The sequence below is a fragment of the Eimeria acervulina genome, genomic scaffold, assembly GCF_000499425.1.
Source record: "Eimeria acervulina Houghton genomic scaffold, Eah_scaff563, whole genome shotgun sequence".
Taxonomy (NCBI): domain Eukaryota; phylum Apicomplexa; class Conoidasida; order Eucoccidiorida; family Eimeriidae; genus Eimeria; species Eimeria acervulina.
In genome coordinates, this window is record NW_013547265.1 from 1 (window position 1) to 18,361 (window position 18,361).

An 18,361-nucleotide genomic window follows, 5' to 3' on the forward strand; every position below is an offset into this window, starting at 1 on the left:
AGCCGCAGGCGTGCCTCCAACACGTGACAGCGCGCTGCCAAGCTGTGTGGAGAACAGGCGAAGATGGCAGAAGAAAGGAGCATGATAATGCATATGTCGGAACCGAGTCTAACCGGTCCCAAAGGCTCCACCGAAAGGAAGTAAGAGTATAAGCTGTAGTGGAGTTAGCAGAACTAGCTAGAAAGTCTGAGCCTAAGAACAGACTGGGCGAATTTCAATTTCAATGGCAACCAGCAGGCCAGCAAAAAGACCGTCTTTCTCCACCTCAAAGAGCAGTGCCCGTCGCTGAAAACAACATAATCACACTCTCTTGGAGCCGTGTAAGCGCGCTCCCCCCGATGCAACTGCTAGTGCTGATTGTGTTGTTCAGCTTAAACTGGAACCATGCGATTTGATAAGACTACCTGCAACATTTGTGTGTGCATTTTGCCTTCAAATTCCAACTCTTCGAAAGCCATTAACCGGGTACTCAAGAGGCATTCACTAAAACGTAGTCCCACCTGCACCCGCAGCACCAGCAACCAAAACATCAGCAAGCCCACAGTTTTGCACCAATGTGCCATGCTGCCAATCAATTGGAGACCAGAGCAACACGAAGCAGCTGAACGAGGCAGAGACGCACCGACTGCAGCAGGCGTTCCCGGGGGGAAAGAACGGTGCGCTCTGGATGCTCGCTGGCCTAGATCAAATCGCATGGGGAAAGAGCAGAAGTTTACAGCAAGTGGGGCGCTTTTGCCTCCGGGGACTTTGCAAGCAGAGTTTTCCATAGCTAGCCAACAATCGGAAGAGGCTCAGCAGTAATGTCCGCAGCAGCAACGACCCGGGAAGCTGTCGCAACTGGAGCCCAACATGCGTGGAGCTTATAGGCTCTATATGCCATGCTAATGGGGTGGAGACTCATTGCTTTCGCGCTAAATTGACGCACGGGGCATTTGATGCAGCAGGGAGAAGGCAGTTCAGATACGCCAACAAACGTCCTGGCAGCAAATGGAATGCTTCGGGGAATCATGCCCGTCCTCTCCTGGATGTCCCTAATTACGTCGGCTGCCCCCTCCTGCGAGGCAAAGTCTCCTAGAATTTCATGGAGCACCATGTCATACAGCTCACCCTTGTACTGCTCCTGCTGCCCCTGATGGTCAGTTGGCGGATCTGCGGCACAGCTGCAAATGCCCGTAGCTTTGCTATGCCAGCAGCTGCTGAAATTTCTTCTGCATCTACTCCGGCCTCTTCTGAAGGATGCTCGCAGACGCTTCGCGGCTCTCTGTGATTGTCGCCAAGTGAGGCTATGGGATGATACCGGGGCCCGTGAGGGGCCCCAAGCTACTGGAGGCCCCTCAAGGGTGCCCAGCAGCTGGCTCCAACTTGCCGCGGATGGCTGAGCTCCAGCAGCCTCACAAGTATCAGCTGCCGTTGCTCCTGCCGCGGCAGCCGCAAAAGGGGACTCAAAACTGCAATGTTTACCAGCAACCACTGCAGGAGAGGGTGGCGCGGATGCGGTTGCAGGAGCCCAAGAGGAGGCGGAAATGGAAGCACAGACCGTCGTGCCGCTACTAGCATGAGGAGTTATGGGCTTGCCTGCATCAGCAAAGTCACCCGCGACGACAACCTCAGCACGTGAAGCAGCAGTCGCAGTGGTTCCGGCTGCTGCTTCCTCAGTCTTGGAACCTCGCAGGACAACCAAAGAACCAGGAGCAGCAGCGGCTGGGGAAGCTGCTCTTGCATCAGCAACCAATGGGAGCGGCATAGAGGCAGAGGGTGCCTTGAGAGCAGAACCAGCAGTGGCGCCCCACGGCATCAGAGGGAAAAGTTTCGAGTAACACCTAAAAACACGGAGCTTCGGCCTCTGCGGTTCCTCTAGGTCATGCATTTGCGGCTGCAGGGCGTTCACGCCTATTTGCTGGACAAAGGCGCTCGCAAATTGGTACACGCCAGCATTTAGCTGCACAAGAGGAAACGAGAACGCCACCGCAGGAGGAGCCACACGCCAAAATGATTAAAACGCAGAAAAGGCAACAAAAAAACCAAAAGGTAGAACTGCTGAGCCTTTGAGGGGTCAACCCGTGCTGCAAGGGAAGTGCTCAACAGCAGCAGCCAGCAAGTGCAGCAGGTGCAGCCCTTGCGGGGGAGCTGCCTCAGCTCACCTCCAAGGCGTCAACGTGAGCCGCCCCTTGTTGAACCGCGAGAAGGGACAACAGCGCAAGAGGTCCGCAGCCGATTTCCAACACACGGAGCCCATTCACCTGACTCCGGCTCATCATCTCGCTAGGCTGCTGCTGTTGATCCTGCGCTGTTCTATGGTGCGGCAACGGCCCCGGTTGGTCGCGCGGCGTCGCCTGGTGGAACGGCAGCAGCTGGTGTTGCCGTGGCTGCGCGGGGCCCTGCCAGCATATGGCCTCCTTGTAGAATTGGACGCGGTCTCTGTCTCCTAGCATGGCCTGCGGCAAGCCACTCCAAAAGCAGGGAAGGACTCTGGGCAATGCAAAAACAATTGCAGGTACACACGGACAAGAAATGTCATGCGCTGCTGGTGTTTATCGAAGAGGTGTCTGCCGTTGCCCCCATCTAATGGAAGGCCCCAGAAGATATCTGCTAGCAGCAGGTAGTGACGGGTCTTACTAAGTGGTTAGGCATGCCGAATTGGCCGCAGATGGAAGCCGTCGAAGGCGGCGCCTTCTGCAGGAGAGATCTCCGCACGAAACCCCCGTCAATTAACTGCCGGATCTTTTCCTGCAGCACACGTACAGCGCAAATAAGGACGGCAGACTCAAACGCTCACTTGCAAAAATGGGTAGCAGTTGCGCCGGGGGCAGGAGAGTGACACAACGACCCAACGAACACCAGCCGTAGAACCAACAATCGCGTTCTGCCGAGATGCGTTGTACTTCGTAGGAGAGGGAAGGATCCCAGCCTTTATGATTCCCATGGGGGACGCGACGGGACACCAGCTTGCGCGGAGGGCCCCGTGTAGCTTCTGCAGCAATGCCAGCAGCCAGAAGCCGTTGCTCTTCTGCAATAGCAGCAGCAGCTATCACAGGGTCACCCAACTGGTCTGCCTGCGGCTGCTTCGCCGCTGCTGATGCGCATCCTCTACGCGTACGAAGCCCTTTCGCCGCATGCTGGAGACTTGCGGGCTCAGCGCCACCTGCAAACTTCTTACAATCGCCGGTGCTGCTGGTGTTGCGCGTGTCGCCGCTGCTGCCTGCAGCGGCATTGTAGTTGTTGTTGCTGCTGCTTCGCAGACGAATGAAAAACCTCTTTGGAGCTGCTGCGTCAGAGGCTTCTGCGTTTGCTGGCGATGGCGTGGCCCCTACTGCGGCAGCTGCAGGTCTCCCTGCCTGATCAAACAACCGCCACAAGCTCTAAATACGCTACGACCTCCCTTACTGCAATGCCAATAATATGCTCTCCCAGTCCACCAACCTACAAACGCCTGTACGAGAGACAAAAGACAGCAACTCACTGAGCAGCAGAGCAAACTTCGGCGACTTGGGTGTGCGGTGTTACGCCTCAATGTCCTCTCAGAGCCTCCGCGTTGCTTGGGCTGCGCACATCTATGTACAGTTTGCCTGCAAATAGCTCTTCTGTTACCTGCTTCTGATTTCATTGCAGGTGCCTCTTCTTTGGTTGCCACCTCTCTGGCGATGGCCGGAATATATCTTGGCCCTTCTACTGCTGGGCACGGCGGTAGTGTGTCGTTCCGCTGTTCCCCTCGTTCAGTCCCTTGAGCTGCTTCAGCGATGCCGAGGGCTGCCTTACTCTTGCAAGAGAGCAGCAGTGGCCGCACCTGAAGGCAAGGTTGAATTCAAGGGGCTGCCGTTGCAGAGACTGCCGAGTGTGCCTTGGAGCTCCCTGGTGCTGCTGCCTGCGTGAGCTGAGTTACCGTCGATCCAAGGAGCAAACAGCATCCATTACCTGTCAATTCCTCCTCCGCTGTGACCTCTTGATAGCCTGTGTGCCCACGTGCGGGGATTGGCCGTTGCTGCGTCGGGGGATGCTCAAGCTGCTCTCGTCACCAGTCCCTGTAGGCTCCTGCCGGTTGCGAACCCAGATGCTGCCCCTTCTTTAAGGTCCTCTAAGCGTTGTTAGTATATCTCGGTTGTCAACTAGTGCATATCCCACACACTGCTGCTGGCGTTGCTGCAGCGGGTTGGCTCGGTAGGACGAGCGCTTCGTTCCCTGGTCACACAGAGTACTTTCCGCGTTCATATTTATATGAATATGTGTCCACATCTATAGGAATGGCAAGCGCGAGACAGTCCCTGCTTGCGATGAGCTCGTTTGCAGCGGTAACGGTACCGACAATAGGCAATGGTCTCTTGTTCACGGAAGTCCTGGAGGCCCGTGGCACGGCAGCGACAGCAAGAACAGCAATGTATAGCATTCCATCCGAGTCATTTTATGATATCCTTACCTGTTTGCTTGTTGCGCATGGCGTGTTTGCGTCTCGGCAGCGGCAGATATACATATTCGTTGGCTGCAGCCGCTGCTGATGTAACTGCATCTGCATGCGGCAGGCAGGGGATATCTGTGGCGTTCGTGGAGCAACTTATCGATTTCAGACTCACCAACTGCTTTTGAGAGGTGTTGCTGACTGTGCGTGAGCAACAACAGCAGCAACCCAAGCACAAGAAGTCAGGATCGCCGCCGAGTCACTGTGCCAGTTTCTGAAGGAGTTCGAACACGTCGATCTGCAGCAGCCCTTCACTACAGCCTCGGCATCGTCGAGCGCTGATGGTGCAGCTAAATGGCCTGCAGTGTAGCAGCGGCCAAGCACAGCTGCAGCAGCTGCCGCAGCTCTCCCGAAAACACGCCATGCGTTTCACACTTTGTGGTGTTGCTGTTGCTGCTAGCTTGTGTGTCTGGTGTTCCCACATACACTGTTTCTGAAGCTCAACCTCCTGCGGGGAATTCCACTGCAGGGTCACGAGTGCAACGGCTGTTGCAGCAGCAGCGGTTGCAACAGGAGGCACAGCCGCAGCAAAAGCAAACGCAGCAATACCATGAGCAGCAGCATGCTTGCGCTGCCAGTCCTCTAAATGCTTTTGACCCAGGAAGAGTATTAGAAGGGGCGTCAGGTCCAGAGAAAGGCTCCTCAGTGTTGAATACAGCAATAGTGACTTGGGGCGCGGGCTCGTCGCCACGGCCGGAGGACATCAAGGTGCAGCGACGACAGGAAGCATCAGGACTACCTGCTGATTCATCCCCCTCAGAAGGTAGGAAGCGACATCAACAGCTGGGCAGTACCACAGGAGCACCAGAAGATACGGCTTTCGCCACTTCCGACCTCTTTCCGAGAACCTCGTTACAACAGCAACTGCACCTGCAGCAGCAACGACTGCAAAAACAGCAGCAGCAGCAACAGCAACAGAGCCAGCGTGCTTATTTGAGCGGCAAAACATCGGGCGTGTTTATTGCATTTAGGCAGCTTGCGGCTGCTGCTGCAGCTGGTGCTGCCGCTGCTACAAGGAAGAGGTCTGCTCCGTCGTCTGGCCCTGGATTGCAGTCACCAACGCACCGGCAACAGGAAGAGAGACAGCAGCGCGAGTCACTGGTACAGCTACCTTTGCTAACTTCTGCTTCAAGAAGCTCTCCACCTGCAGATGCCATCAAGCATCACCGCGCGACACACGATGTTGGAAATACCAGACCTGATGTGGCAGCTGCAGCTGCAGCATCTTTAGCTGACGCAACTTCTGCGAGACTTTTGGAAGTCTCGTCAGCCTCCACAAGTGGGGCACGTTCTCCTGTTATGCCAGCAGCAGTGGGGATGCAGCATCCGCTGAAGGCGGGACAGTGGCAGCAGCTTGAAGATGAAGTGGTACCGAGTGCTGGTTACACCGGCGGCTCGTCTGCAGTCTGGATTATGCAGTGGTGCTATTCTTTAGGCTCATGCACTGCAGCAGCAACCCACAGAGGCCAATTAGGTCCGGCAGCCTTACGGGGGGAGGCGGCGTCGGATGCAGCGGAGGCAGCCAGATGCCACTGCGTCGCATCACGCATGCCTGTCCTGCTGCGCGATCAGCCTTCGCACCGACGGCAACGAGGGCAGCAGCATCAGCAGCAGCAGGAAGAGGTACGAGTAATCACCGTGCTCCAGCAGCGGCTGCTGCTACTTTGCTGCACGGAGGGTAGCTACCCTCCGCAGCTTAGGAGTGCTCTGCACCAGGAACTGGAGTACCATATGTTTAGAGCCGCCACGGCAAAGCGTGACCCAGCTGTTGTACTAGGAACAGGAGCAGCACTCGGTAAAGCACATCCAGCGAACAAGGAAAGGGGCGGAGAGAATGTTGCTGCATCGGGAGACGAAACCACTCCACACACTGGATGTGAGGACACTGCAGAAACAACATCTCTAAAAGGTGCAGCTGCTGAACCTGCGGCTACTACAGACTCCTTACCAAGTCCACTTGCAACCGATGGGGCAAGACAAGAGCAACACAAACTGCATCTGCGGCAAGACGAAGGGCGGCAGTCCTTGAAACTGTCCTCGCAGTCCGATGGGGAGCGGGGCGGAGAGCAGGCCAAAAGTGGAAAACCGGAAGGCGTGCATCATCAACAACAGATGAAGAATAAGCAGCAACAGCGGCAAGAACACCATTCAATTAATCAGCACGGGGAGCAGCAGCACGAACTCTCATCAAAATGGGGAGGACAGCTTGTGTCGTGGACGTGGCGGCGGTCGTGCATGCGGCAACGCCAGCCCTTAGAGCGCGAAGCAGCTGCGGCAGCTGAAGGAGTAGCAGTGGCAGCGGCTGCACTGTGTTACAGACCTCCAGCGCCTACGTCACTTGCATTGCAGCTTTTGCTGCTGCTACTTCCACACGATCTCGCAGTGCGCCTCCTCGCCAACACGACTGCGCAGTGCCAGCAACCTCAGCGACAGCAGCAACCGCATCAGGTACAGCAAGCTGTGGGGCAGCAGGTGGACACGGAACAGCCGGGGAAGCTGCTCCAGCGTGAAGAGCCAAAGCGTTATGCGGCGCACCAGGAACTGCACTACGGCAGCTGCGCTCCTCATGCGGAGGGGCTACGAAGTGGGAACAGCTGCGCAGTGCCTTTTGACGGTGGCAGTTTGGTTGCTCTTGAGTTTGCAGGGGCGGTGGACGAGTCCGAGCAGCAGGAGGGAGCAATAGACGGACTGGGAACGCAAAAGGGCGTGCGCAGTGAGCTACATTCAAAGGAGCAGCAACAGGACGAACAGCTGTCCCGGCAGCACGTGAAACAGCAGCAGGACACGCAGCAGCATGATAACATAGATGGGCGAATTCAGGAGGGCCAGACACTGCAAGAGGATCGGGGTTCCCAGCAACTACAAGAGCGTAAGGAGGATGCACAGACGGTAGCAGTTCCGCAGCGCCACAGTCGCTTGGATCAAGAGCAACAACGGCAAAAGGAACTGGTGAAACAGCAGCAGAACCTACAAGAGGAGGATGGCAACGCCGCTAAATCGGCGGCGCCCGCTGCTGCTGCCGCCGGGAAATTCCATGCGAATTCGCAGGACCCTCTAGCGAAGTCTGTTGTTGGGGGGATCCTCGGGGCCCCTCAACTGTATGGGAGAGGTTTCGTGCAGGGCAAACAGCTGCCCGCATCTTTCTTGCGTCTGCACTTCAATTTTGCATCGCTCGACGCGGGAGCGCGGGTCATTGCCTCGAGTCCTGGGATGCAGCACATTAAGGCGGTGCAAGTGAGGCCGCATCGAGGGAATATGAGCCTCATTCTAGGCGTGCACATGTCTACATGCTTTCCACAGCAAACCATTGCTGACAGTAAATTCGTGACTCGCAAGTATGAAAGCCTGCAGACATTTTTTTGGCTCTTTGTGTATCTCAAGACGCATGCGCTTTCGTATTTCGTGTATAAAGCTGCTTCAGAGGGTGTAATAGAGGTGGACATCAGAGCAGCCTTGAGAGTGTTTGCATGTATATGGGAAAGAGGATGGAAATGTCTTCAAGCCTTCGCCGGGAAGGTTGATGCTGAGCGTACAGTTGACTGTTGCGTGCTATCTGCAGCGGCCAGACGCAGATACGTACATGCTTGTACCCTGCTACGTCCCATCCAAGTACTTCGTCCTTTCTTTTTCGGAGACACTAAAAATAGACTTCGTAGTGATGCAGTCTTTCGAGATCTACGCCAATGCCTTTTGGCATATTCAGCTACTCGGGTACTAACGTCACCGTTACCTACGCAACATTTTGGGAGCTGTCACTTGCTTGCTGCGTTTTGTTGCTACTGGGGGTTTGTTGCTCTTTCTCCACCCGACGGGGGGGCCGCTTTTGCGTGCGTACTTATCCACGTTGTGCAGAGTCCTTTATGGAGGAGTTGCACAACCCCATATGCGCTGTGTACTGCACATGTCGTCTTCTGCCTCAGCGCGGGCAAGTGGACGACTAATTTCCTTTGGCAGAGAATTAGCGCCTTATTCCACTGCCTTTGTGCTGTCCAGGGCTGACACGTATCCAACACGGCAGTGGCGCCTCATAGCAAACCTTCAGACTGCAGCGGATGTCTCTTCGGAGCTCTTCGATCTCAAATCCGAATGTGCTGCCCTGAGCAGCTGCTGGGTAAAGTACGGTCTAGTGTGCCTTCCACAAGCTGTTACCACTGTTGCTGCTGCGGCTTCTGTTGATGTTTAGGCGGAGGTTATTGTGCGATGAAGCTGCAGTTAGGCTTGCTTCTCTGCGCAGGTTTCTTAAGGTTCGGCTTCTGACCCACCATGACGAGGGTCCTCATTACTACTGCTCCCTTACCTCCTTCCAGGTAGGATATGCTTGCCTTCATGAGTCGGCAATTTCATTTCTCACTTTCGCCTCGCCTGAAAGCTCTACCATTTTCATATGCCAGCGCCTCTTTGGTTCTAGAATCTGCGGCGCCATTTCTCTGGCGCGAGCTAGCCGCGGTTTTACCAAACCCCGACGCGTCCAGCGGCGGAAGCACCAGTGATTGCGGTTTCGGAAGCACTGAGTCAGTTGCTGATGCTTGCTGCAGGTCTTCGGAGCGACAGGCGTTCAGTTCCTTGAGACGCAAATCCACGATGAGTTTGGCGAAGCCGCTCATGGGACCGACGGGGAGGTCTCTGAAGGGTTCGTTTCTTCGAGCGGCCCTCTTGCTGTTGGTACATCTGCTGTTAATGAAGCTGCTGGTGATTCTTCAATCGTCGCTACAAAGGATTTTCGAGAAACTGCTGTGGAGGCTTCTCTGCCCCTAGTCAGTTCAGACCAGTCCGGCTCTCATGAAGGGACTACACAGCAACTGGAAGCAGCACAAAGCGTGCCTTGTGTTTCTATCGGCTCCCTAGGCGAGCAGGAACGGGCGAGAGAACGCAGGGGAGTTGGTGAACTGCCGCAGCATCTCGAAGAGATGCAGGGCAGCGCCGCTAGTGCTGCCTCTGTGGAGCGTTTGGATAAGCGTATTCCCGTCTCTAAGGATGCCACTGCTTCTTCGGAGGCGGACGGCCTCCATAACAGCACGGAAAATTCTGGAGTAATTGACACACAACGGGAGGCGCCTTCGATACCTGGAGAACGCCAGCGGAGAGGCCTCTCAGCTGGGATACACGGAGGCTCACCGTTTGATGCTCTCATAGACGGTGCTTCCCTTGCTGCTGTTTCAGCAAGCGCTGAGACAGAAATTGCCCCGCAACGGGTAGCGCAACAGCAGCAGCAGCAATTGCATAGTCTACCGCAAGTTGAGGAAGCGGAGAAAGAAAGCGCCGCTGCGTTGAATGCACTGTCTGGTGCACTTGAGAAAGCCTTGCAACAGCAGCAGCTTCTTAAGCAGAAACGCCAAAGGCAACAACAGGAACAGGTTGACCTTCAACATGAAATCCTAGTAGGCGACCCGGCCTGGGCAGATATGAGCTACCCTTCTTTGTCCATTCCTGGCCTCAGGGAGCTGCTTAGTTTCAGAAGCGGCTTAGTAGACCCCACTCTATGCATTGCTAGCAACGGAAACAACGCCAGGAGCGTTTGGAAGGGCTACCATCCGCTCATTCAGCCATCAACTAGCCGCTACATCTGCATCCCTCTGGCGGAAGGAACACCGACGACTGGGGCTTCAACGACTGCTCCCCCGGCGAATAAACCCAGCGCGGCTCATCAGGTTCATCTCGTCGCTGCAAACGCGAGTCCTAGCAAGAGCAGCAAGCAGTTGCAAGTAGCTGACGCGGCAACAGAGGCGCTGCGACAGGCAGCTGCCTACGCAAGAGCCTTCCTCTTGGACGCGCTGCAACACCAGCAGCCGCAGCTGCAGCAGAGTCCGATTGGCGCAGCCTTCCTGCGCTTCCTCATGACTACGACGCCAGGCGAGCAAGACCAGCAGACGGAGATACTCCGAGTGTTGTCGCTGCTACTGCAGCCGCCCTCGATGGACATGAGCTGTACGTTGCGAAAGGCGGAATGCACGTGGACGGTTACAGGGAAGGAACATACTATTAAGGGTTGATGACTATTGTGGCATATAGGGACAAAGAGAGCAGGTGGCGAGCTTTTGTAGCATCGTTGGTGCACATTGAAGAGAAACAGCTGCTGCTCCGTCTGCTCTGCTGCTGCAGTTATTTTGGCCCCCTGTGCTAGTAGAACTAATTCTGCTGCCGTTTGTTATGATATCTGTTCACATGATTTGCTGCAGCAAACAGCGGGGCAGTCAGTGGGGAGGCGGTGAGAGGAGGAATGGCGGCGGCACCGCCGTTGGGCCCGCGAGATTCGAAGGGCGAGCACGTATTGGTAATGCTGTTAGAGAGAATGAAGTCTCTGGAGGGGGAAACTGCAGCATTTAAGGCCGCGTGAGCACAGTTGCAACCTCTGCGAATTCTTCTGCTCCGACTGCAGTTTTTTTCTGTGGTGCTGTATTGCCGGTTTATGCGGATGGCGCTACTTGCCCGCCCGAGGGAACTTCATTCACACAATATGCATGGTTTACGGCTGTGTCCAATATTTGCTGCTCCTGTTACCCGTGCTACGCCAAAGCACTTTTAAGGTTGGAGGGTGGACGTAACTGTTGTGGATTTGCCTGCCTTATTGCAGGGCTGCTGAACGTCAGCAACAGCTACAGCTACAGCAGCAACACCTGTTGCACCTTTCGCTTCTTGTCCAGCTGCAGCAGCAACTGGGGTCCTTCCTGGTGGGTTTATCGTTTTAGGGGAGTTGTTAGCATATGATGTTCCAAAGTATGCTTTTGCTTGACTGTTTGTGCCTTTGCCACTTTGTTGTTCGTGCAGTTTGAACGTTTAGCTGCGTTTGACGGTCTCATCCCCCACTTGAACCCCTTGGTGCAGCTGCTCGACGATTCCGAGGCCGCAGCAACATCGTCGGCAGCAGCGGCACAAGAAGGGGAAGCGCTTAGCGGCACTGTCCCTGCAGCCGCAGAGCAACAGGTCGACCCTCACTGCAGGAGAATTGATAGTAACAGCGGTCTCAACAACTTTGGGAAGCGCAAAGAGGAACAGAGGCAACCGCATCACTGTCGCCACACTGCAAGACAGCGCAGCTGGGGTTGGCCATGGGATGCATTAAAACGGGAGCTGCTGCAGTCACTGGAGTGGGTGTGGCGGTGGCTATTATTGCCTTTGGTGCACTGGGGAAGCTACGTTGTCTTTGCTGTTAGAGTAGCACCAAGGTTGCTGCAGGAGTTCTTTTGCAGTGACGCTGAGTCTGCAGTGGTTCAGCAGAGCTGCGCAGCAGCAGCTAGCCTCTATTTTGGGATTACGTCGGTTGCAGGAACAGTTGCATATGGTGCAACAGTCGGAGCCGACATCGCGTGCCGGGGCCTTTCTGTCATTGCAGCATTCGTGGCGACGGTGTGGACTCGGCTGTTCGCTGCTGTGAACCAGGGGCCTCTTCCACTCTCTCATGACTGGTCCACCGGCAACGGCAGCAGTCCCTGGACCGAAAGGCTTCTGATGCTTCAAGAACGAGAAACACATCAAGGTGTAGATTCATCTGTTGCGACTCCGCTCTTGCTGCTCCTGGTTTGCTTTTTCGCCGTTAGTGGCGCATTCTTCTGGCGACTCCGTCGTGGACAGCGAGTTGCTGCTGCAGCTGCTGGCGAGTGCGCTTTGTTGCGCCGCTCCTTTGAGCTGCTGCAACAGCAGCATCAGGCACTGGTACATCAGCTGCAACAGTGCAAGAGGGAACAGCAGCTGCTTCTGCTGCTGACGGCAAACCATCAGAGTGGCAGCTCCTCCCGAGTTTTTTTGCGTCGCACAGAGTATGAGACGTACGAAACTGACGTCCAGCAGCGGCAACGAAAGGAAGTTCAGCTAGACGTTCCCGTGAAGGCGGAACTGTCTGCAGGGATTGTGCGGACTGCAGCTGCCCCCCAAAATGAGACTTTAATGGAGGCTCCAGAGCCATCTGCATCTTCGTTGAGGAGCCAAGCCCAGCGAGAAGCAGCAGATGCACCAGGGCCATCTCTCCTGCGGCGGCTGTCTACTTCTCTAGCCCCTAGAGTATTCCTCGGGCTATCTCGAAACACAGGACGCCGACCCCACGTGGCGACTGCAAACTACGAGGGCAGCAGTAGCCGCAGTATCAACCCCAGTGTTGACAATGCTGGTGCTTCGCAACCATCAGGGCAGGGTGGCGATGCTGTGCTTCCGCAGCGCCGAGGGATCATGCTCCAGCAGCGCGAAGGTTACGGCGGGCCTCAAGAGCAGCACACTCAGCAGGAGCAACAGTTGCAGGTTGCCGCTGCGGCGCTGCTGCCAGCACTTGATACGAAAGCTATGAGGAGTCTCAAGCTTCAGCGCCACACTTTACGGCAGCGACGCCAAGGGGGTGCCACAACTCCGATGGCTTCTCCTGCTGCAGCAGCTGTAACGGACGGAGACACGCTTTTGCTGTCTCCTTCAATAATCGGTACTGGAATCTCGTCACACACGCAAAATGCCTACATATCGACAGGGGCAGAACCTGCCCCAGCTACAACCTCCTCGGCAGCCCCTTCGCAAAGTAGCAGCAGCAGAAGCAGCAGCGTCTGCAGCACGAGCGGTAGTCTACATATGGTGGCAAATTCATATTTGAAGTCACTGTGGGCGTCGCAGCTCGCGCGAAGCAACGCAATGCCGCATGCTTCCCCTTTCTTGCAGTTGACTCAGCGCCAGATGGATCTAACTCGCGCTGTAAGGCCCCGACATAGCGCTGAAGCGGAGGTAAGGGCGTCAATCAACCCTAGCAGCAGCAGCAGCAGCAATAGCAGTGTCTATGGGGGCTCCTGTTACGTAGCTCCCTTATCAGGGGCTTCACAGGGACGCAACTTCAGGGGCAGCATGCCGATGAGCATCCCCGCGGCGGGCAGGAGCGTGACTGGTGGCGAGACGCCTGACCAGTTTGGGACAGGAGCAGAGGGTGAGGTTCAGCTATCGGTTGCTAGGAGTTGCGGGAGCGGCGAAACCAGCGTAACTGGCGATAGTTGCGAAAGCAGCACAAGCAGGGTTTCTCCAGATGCGTTTTCGGCCAGTGACCCAGTCAATGCGATGGAATTAACGCAGCAGCGAGGAATTCCTCGTGGCAGGAGATACCCACGCATTGGCACTAAAGCTGCAGGGTCTTCTTTGCGGCAGATTCCTGGTACACTTGCTGTGATCTCTGCAGGTGCCTTACCAGTCGCTCATGCCGAGTCGAGTGCACCCGACTTCGCCAGACGCAGTGAATTCACGAGCGAGGTAGTATCTATCGAAGCCATTGGAGCCGCTGTTATGGCACCTGTTTCTGAAATCAGTCCTTCTGCCGAGCTTCAGCAGACACAGCTTTTACAGCCGCAGGAGCAGCATCTGCCAGCTGCTTTGGCCGCCAGCGGGGGGCGTGATGGCCGCCGCCGGCGGAAGAAGCGCGGTGCTTCGTGACTCGGGTAGGTGGCTATCTCTCCGCAACCGGTAGTGTTGCTGCTACCATCTAGGTATAATGTTCCGGCTATTTTTGTCTGACAGCCCATTATGGCCGAACGCGACACTCCTTGTTCCTGGGGATTGCGAGAGAATTGGTGGGATTACGAAGGGTAGTTGCCGTTGGGCTGCAGAATCTCCGCATGGATAGAGGGCGGCACCTATGCAGTCATTTGCAGCACTAGAAATAGATCAATTCGCAGGTGAACTTGAGAGACACAAGACGGAACGGAACCAGAGGGAGGGCGGTGTACCTTAGGGATTAGTCTTGCTTTAAAGGTACAACACTAGGCATCAACGTTTTTTTGCTTGCTGTCATGGGCGTCTCTGCTGCACGTTTCAGTTTTGCTGTGCTAGTGCAGTGCACAGAAGCGATATTTGAGTCAGCTTCAATAAAAACTCGTGGAATGGGTTACCGGTCTCTAGCACGGGGAGAAAAAGGCCTCCGACTGCCTGCGTTTTAGCGTACCGACGCTCAATTTTCCTAGGAGTGGAATGGCTGATAGGCCTACTGTACAAAGTCATGCAGAACTGCACTAAATGCCGCCTGTTCCGCTACCGTGAAACAAGCGGGGAAGGTCGCTGTTTAGCTCAAAGTTAAAGTGTCAAGCAACTACAGTAACTCCAGTTAGGAACGCAGATAAAGTGCCGACTCCAAAAGAAAAAATTGTGTGCGGCTGCGATAGGTTTACTGCTGGAGTACGCATGAAACTTGGCTGCGAAAGATCAGCCATCTCCCACTTAGAGAAATCTCTTCTCTTTTCTGCAGAAGACAAACATGTTTGGCGAGGAGCTTTGGTAATCGCCAACCGGCGGGCACCTACCTGAGGTTACTAACGTTGCGCACTGGCAGCTGTAGGTCATTTAGCTTCGAAATGAAAGGAAAAAAAACAGCCCATGTTGCCTACCCCAGCACTTATGCCCACTATGTCCAGACTTGCTCTATTCAGCCATTAGGCAAAGCCTTGAAAACTCGGACGACCTCTTGAGCTGGTATCTTTATAAGGGGCGCTCCTTCGAGGGGAAGCTGAGGCAGCTATGAAATTCAGCCTCTTGAAAATCTGGGAATAACCGAAAAATTGTGACTCTCACGGACCTCTCGGCTCCGTAGCTCTGCATATACTGGGCTGTTGCTGCACTGCCAAGCAGGTGTGGAAAACAACATAAGGTACTTAGTCCGTCAACCAGCCTGTCGGCAGCCAGTTTCCTGAGCAGCTGCCACCGAGCAGTAAGCCTCTCTCACTTGCTGCAATAACAAGGGTCCGACAGCAGCAACGGACGCAGCGCAAACAACAACAGCTAATGAGATTTCAGCAGCCCAGAGTGAGACCGCGTGGCCTCCAAGCATCACTTGCTGCAAATCGTACCCTGCTGCTGCAGCTGTCCCCTCCCCAAACTCGAAGCTCGCCTGCCGCAGGATGCTCCGCGCAGCGGTGGCAGCTACAATACAGCATGAATACCTTAACGCCAGCGATGCTGCACCGGGAGGCAATAAGGTCCAAATTGCGGCCAGCGCCTCCCTGTTCCAACGTCGTGCCGTTTTCGCATAAGACAATATCGGACCAGCCTGGCGCGACAGGCCTCTCGAGGCATTGAAAGCGGTGGTGATCTTGCTGCCTTCACTTCGCTTCTTGTTGCTGCAGTCACTGAAATCCTGTGGAACCAACTGCTGCGACGACGCGGAACACCCCAGTGCATTCAGCTTCTGTACAGGGCACTGGTCAGGCGTCTCCCCCAAATCTTTTAAAATGGCAAGACAGCAGCAGCCGATGCGAAGTACCGCCGCTACCACCTGGGCTGCGGCAGCTCCTGCCCCCGCCGGTATCCCAAAGACCTGAAAGAACAAAGCATGAGACACACAGTGGTAACGAGTATCCTATCGATGCTGGCTTTGCGCAAGGATGCTTGCTTTTGAAGCAGCTTCTGCCCCCCATATGCGACGGCAGCTAATTTCTGAAGAACAAGAACTTACGGCAGACACGCGGATTGACAGAGGCAGCAGCAATGCCAAGTGCACAGCAGTGACAGCCAAGTAGCGTCGCTTTAGCAGCCCTAAGCTGCCGCTGCTGCAACTAGCTGTAGCGTAGGCATCCAGGAGTCCGAAAAAGGATAGGCAGCAGACGTAGCAGCAGTAGCTACACACATACACATCAGATACAAAAACCGCCTGAAGCTTGCAAGCAACTGTGCGATTGAAGCATAATTACTAGCGTTCTCATTTCGCTGTCGCCATGCCATATGCTGCACAGGACGTACACTTGCAGAGTCTGAATAAAGCCACTCCCTGGAGCCACTGTTGATGGACCAAAGACGCACCGCAACGCCGGAGCCGCGAACAGACAACCGCCTGCTGCAGCAGCCAACCCTAATGTCCCCTGTAACAACAGCAGCAGCTGCAGCAGCGCCAGCGCTGGCGAATGCGACGAGCTTCGTTTTTGGTCTGCGGAAAGTTTAGAATGATCTAACCGCCGCAGCAGCCTCGCCATCCACCGAGAGCCCAAAATGCTCGTCACGCTACTGCTGCAGCCATGCCCCCCCCCGCCCTTCTCCGTATCATAAATTCTGCTGCTGCAGTGGTGGGTTGGTAGCCCTTCTTGCTGTTGAGGCTCACAGCACAGCCGGTGATTTTTCTTGCTTGGCTTAGGGCAAAGGGCATTCCGGCGTAGCCGCAGGTGTTGCTCAGCCCACTTTCCCGCCCGCACAGAATTGCATTCATTTGCCCTTGCAGCTGCACAACCTCTCATTCCTGGAAGTCGTCCTGTGTCGAATGCAGCCCCAGCGGGTGCAGCATCCGTCGCAGCAACAGCAGCAGGCTGCTTTTGCAAGACACAGAAACCCTCAAACGCCGCTGCTTCGCAGTGCGAAAAGACGACACGACAGAGGACTGAAGCTGCCCCAGACGTCACAGCATACTCTGCCGCTGCCTTTTTATCCAGAAGGAACAGCAATAGCAGCTGCTCCCCATGCTGCAGCAGCATCTTCTGCACCAGCAGCATCAGATAGGTAGGGAGGAGCTCCAAGTGTTCCGCTGAGAGATAGCTTCCCAGCGCCCAGAGAAGAGCAGCAACTGCTTGATCCTTTGACTCCGCTTTTGCTCCTGCGTATGCTGTTGGTGTTCCGAGAGTAGGTGATCCTCCTCTTGCCGTTGCAGGTGTTCCGCAGATAACCCCTGTGGGTAAGACATAACATGCGCTAAGGCGCCGGAAGGCTGGCCACGCTACAAGCAGACGGGGAGTCTCCACTAGAGGAGTTGCTGCTGTTGCTTCTGCTGCATGTGGTGAAGGAGGTGCGGAGGCCTTGAGTATAGCAAGGCGGTGACATTGCAGCCACAGCACTTGCAGCAGTACGAGCGACGCACACAAATGGCTTCCCCCAAATGCCACCATGGGATTCATGAGCAAGCTTACTGTTACTCCAGCAGGTCGTACCCTCTGTTGCATGAGCAGCGCCGCTGCCAAAAGCACAGTGCGTGTTGCTGTTGAGAGTGCTTCGGCTATGCTGCGTGCGTCCGGTGAGCGAAAAACTAAGCAGCGCAGGGAAAGAACTTCAGCCGCTGCATCCACCAAGCCGGCTGCCGCAAACGTCGCAGCGGCAAGACAGTAGGCCTGTTTTGCACCTGATTGTTCTGTAAAGGAGACCAAGTGTCCCGGTAGGAATAGGTACAGCCACACAGGCATCGACAGCAATGAAACGAGGCAGCAAGCCAAAAGAGAAAGATATGACATGTTGAATGAGCTTTGCTGCTGCCGATGACGCTCGGCTCGCTGCTGCTCGTTTAGTGCAGGTAACGACATGCAGCGCGCTGCTGTTCTGGCTGTCCCCTCTCGAGCAATGAATGAGACCAGTTGTTGCAGTAGTGGCAATTGCAACAGGCAAACTCCAAGCTCCGCGGCAGCCGTACCTCCCGGAGCACGGCGCGCAAACATTACCAGAAAAGCATAGTTAAGACAAGCTGCGGCAACACGGCCACCTAATGGCAGTGCCTGCATCGCCACCCCAGCACGGCTACCAGGCATGCTGGCATCCCGGTCTAGTCAGTGCCGCGTCGTTTGCAGCTGGGGAGATGAGCCCCCAGCCCTACAGGGCAAGCTGTCAGCGAAAAACAGTCCTGCCGTGTTTGTCTGCGTGTACGAGTAAGGTGTCAGGCTCATTCTGAGAGCCCTTAACGTTCTGGCCTGAGTTCCCCCCTCGATATGCACGAGTACTTCCGCTTCCGCTCCCGGTACGGGTCCTGGAGGCCCCGGGGAGAAAAGCCGGACGATTGCCCAGCAGTTTGTTAATCCGAGACGGTATCCACCCCAGTTCCATTCAGTATACTATATCATTCTGTCTCTAAGCGTTTCCTATTCGTCTGGCGTAAAGAAACAATACATTGGTCCTCCTCTGCTCCCGGTCACCTGCGCAAGGGAGCCCGGCTGCACGAGGTGGGCGGGGATAACAACCTGAAGGGAATTGGAAGGAATAAAGAAGAAAGAGTGAAAA

The 18,361-nt window shown here is 55.5% G+C and overlaps 3 protein-coding genes across 3 annotated transcripts; 1 reads left to right on the plus strand and 2 right to left on the minus strand.

Moving 5' to 3' along the window:
* Window positions 1-769: 769 nt before the first annotated feature.
* Window positions 770-4,230, minus strand: EAH_00042890 (hypothetical protein, conserved; the record flags this gene model as incomplete). Its single annotated transcript, XM_013391727.1, has 5 exons — window positions 770-1,149; window positions 1,462-1,897; window positions 2,142-2,469; window positions 2,743-3,335; window positions 4,105-4,230. 5 exons carry the CDS (start codon window positions 4,228-4,230, stop codon window positions 770-772), a joined length of 1,863 nt encoding a protein of 620 aa, XP_013247181.1.
* Window positions 4,231-4,268: 38 nt separating this feature from the next.
* EAH_00042900 (MFS transporter, related) lies at window positions 4,269-13,840 on the plus strand (the record flags this gene model as incomplete). Its single annotated transcript, XM_013391728.1, has 10 exons — window positions 4,269-4,286; window positions 4,515-4,593; window positions 4,851-7,684; window positions 8,010-8,161; window positions 8,444-8,566; window positions 8,685-8,757; window positions 8,986-10,375; window positions 10,627-10,780; window positions 11,022-11,118; window positions 11,216-13,840. 10 exons carry the CDS (start codon window positions 4,269-4,271, stop codon window positions 13,838-13,840), a joined length of 7,545 nt encoding a protein of 2,514 aa, XP_013247182.1.
* Window positions 13,841-15,118: 1,278 nt separating this feature from the next.
* Window positions 15,119-17,604, minus strand: EAH_00042910 (hypothetical protein, conserved; the record flags this gene model as incomplete). Its single annotated transcript, XM_013391729.1, has 4 exons — window positions 15,119-15,125; window positions 15,247-15,713; window positions 15,852-16,014; window positions 16,136-17,604. 4 exons carry the CDS (start codon window positions 17,602-17,604, stop codon window positions 15,119-15,121), a joined length of 2,106 nt encoding a protein of 701 aa, XP_013247183.1.
* Between the last annotated feature and the right edge of the window lie 757 nt (window positions 17,605-18,361).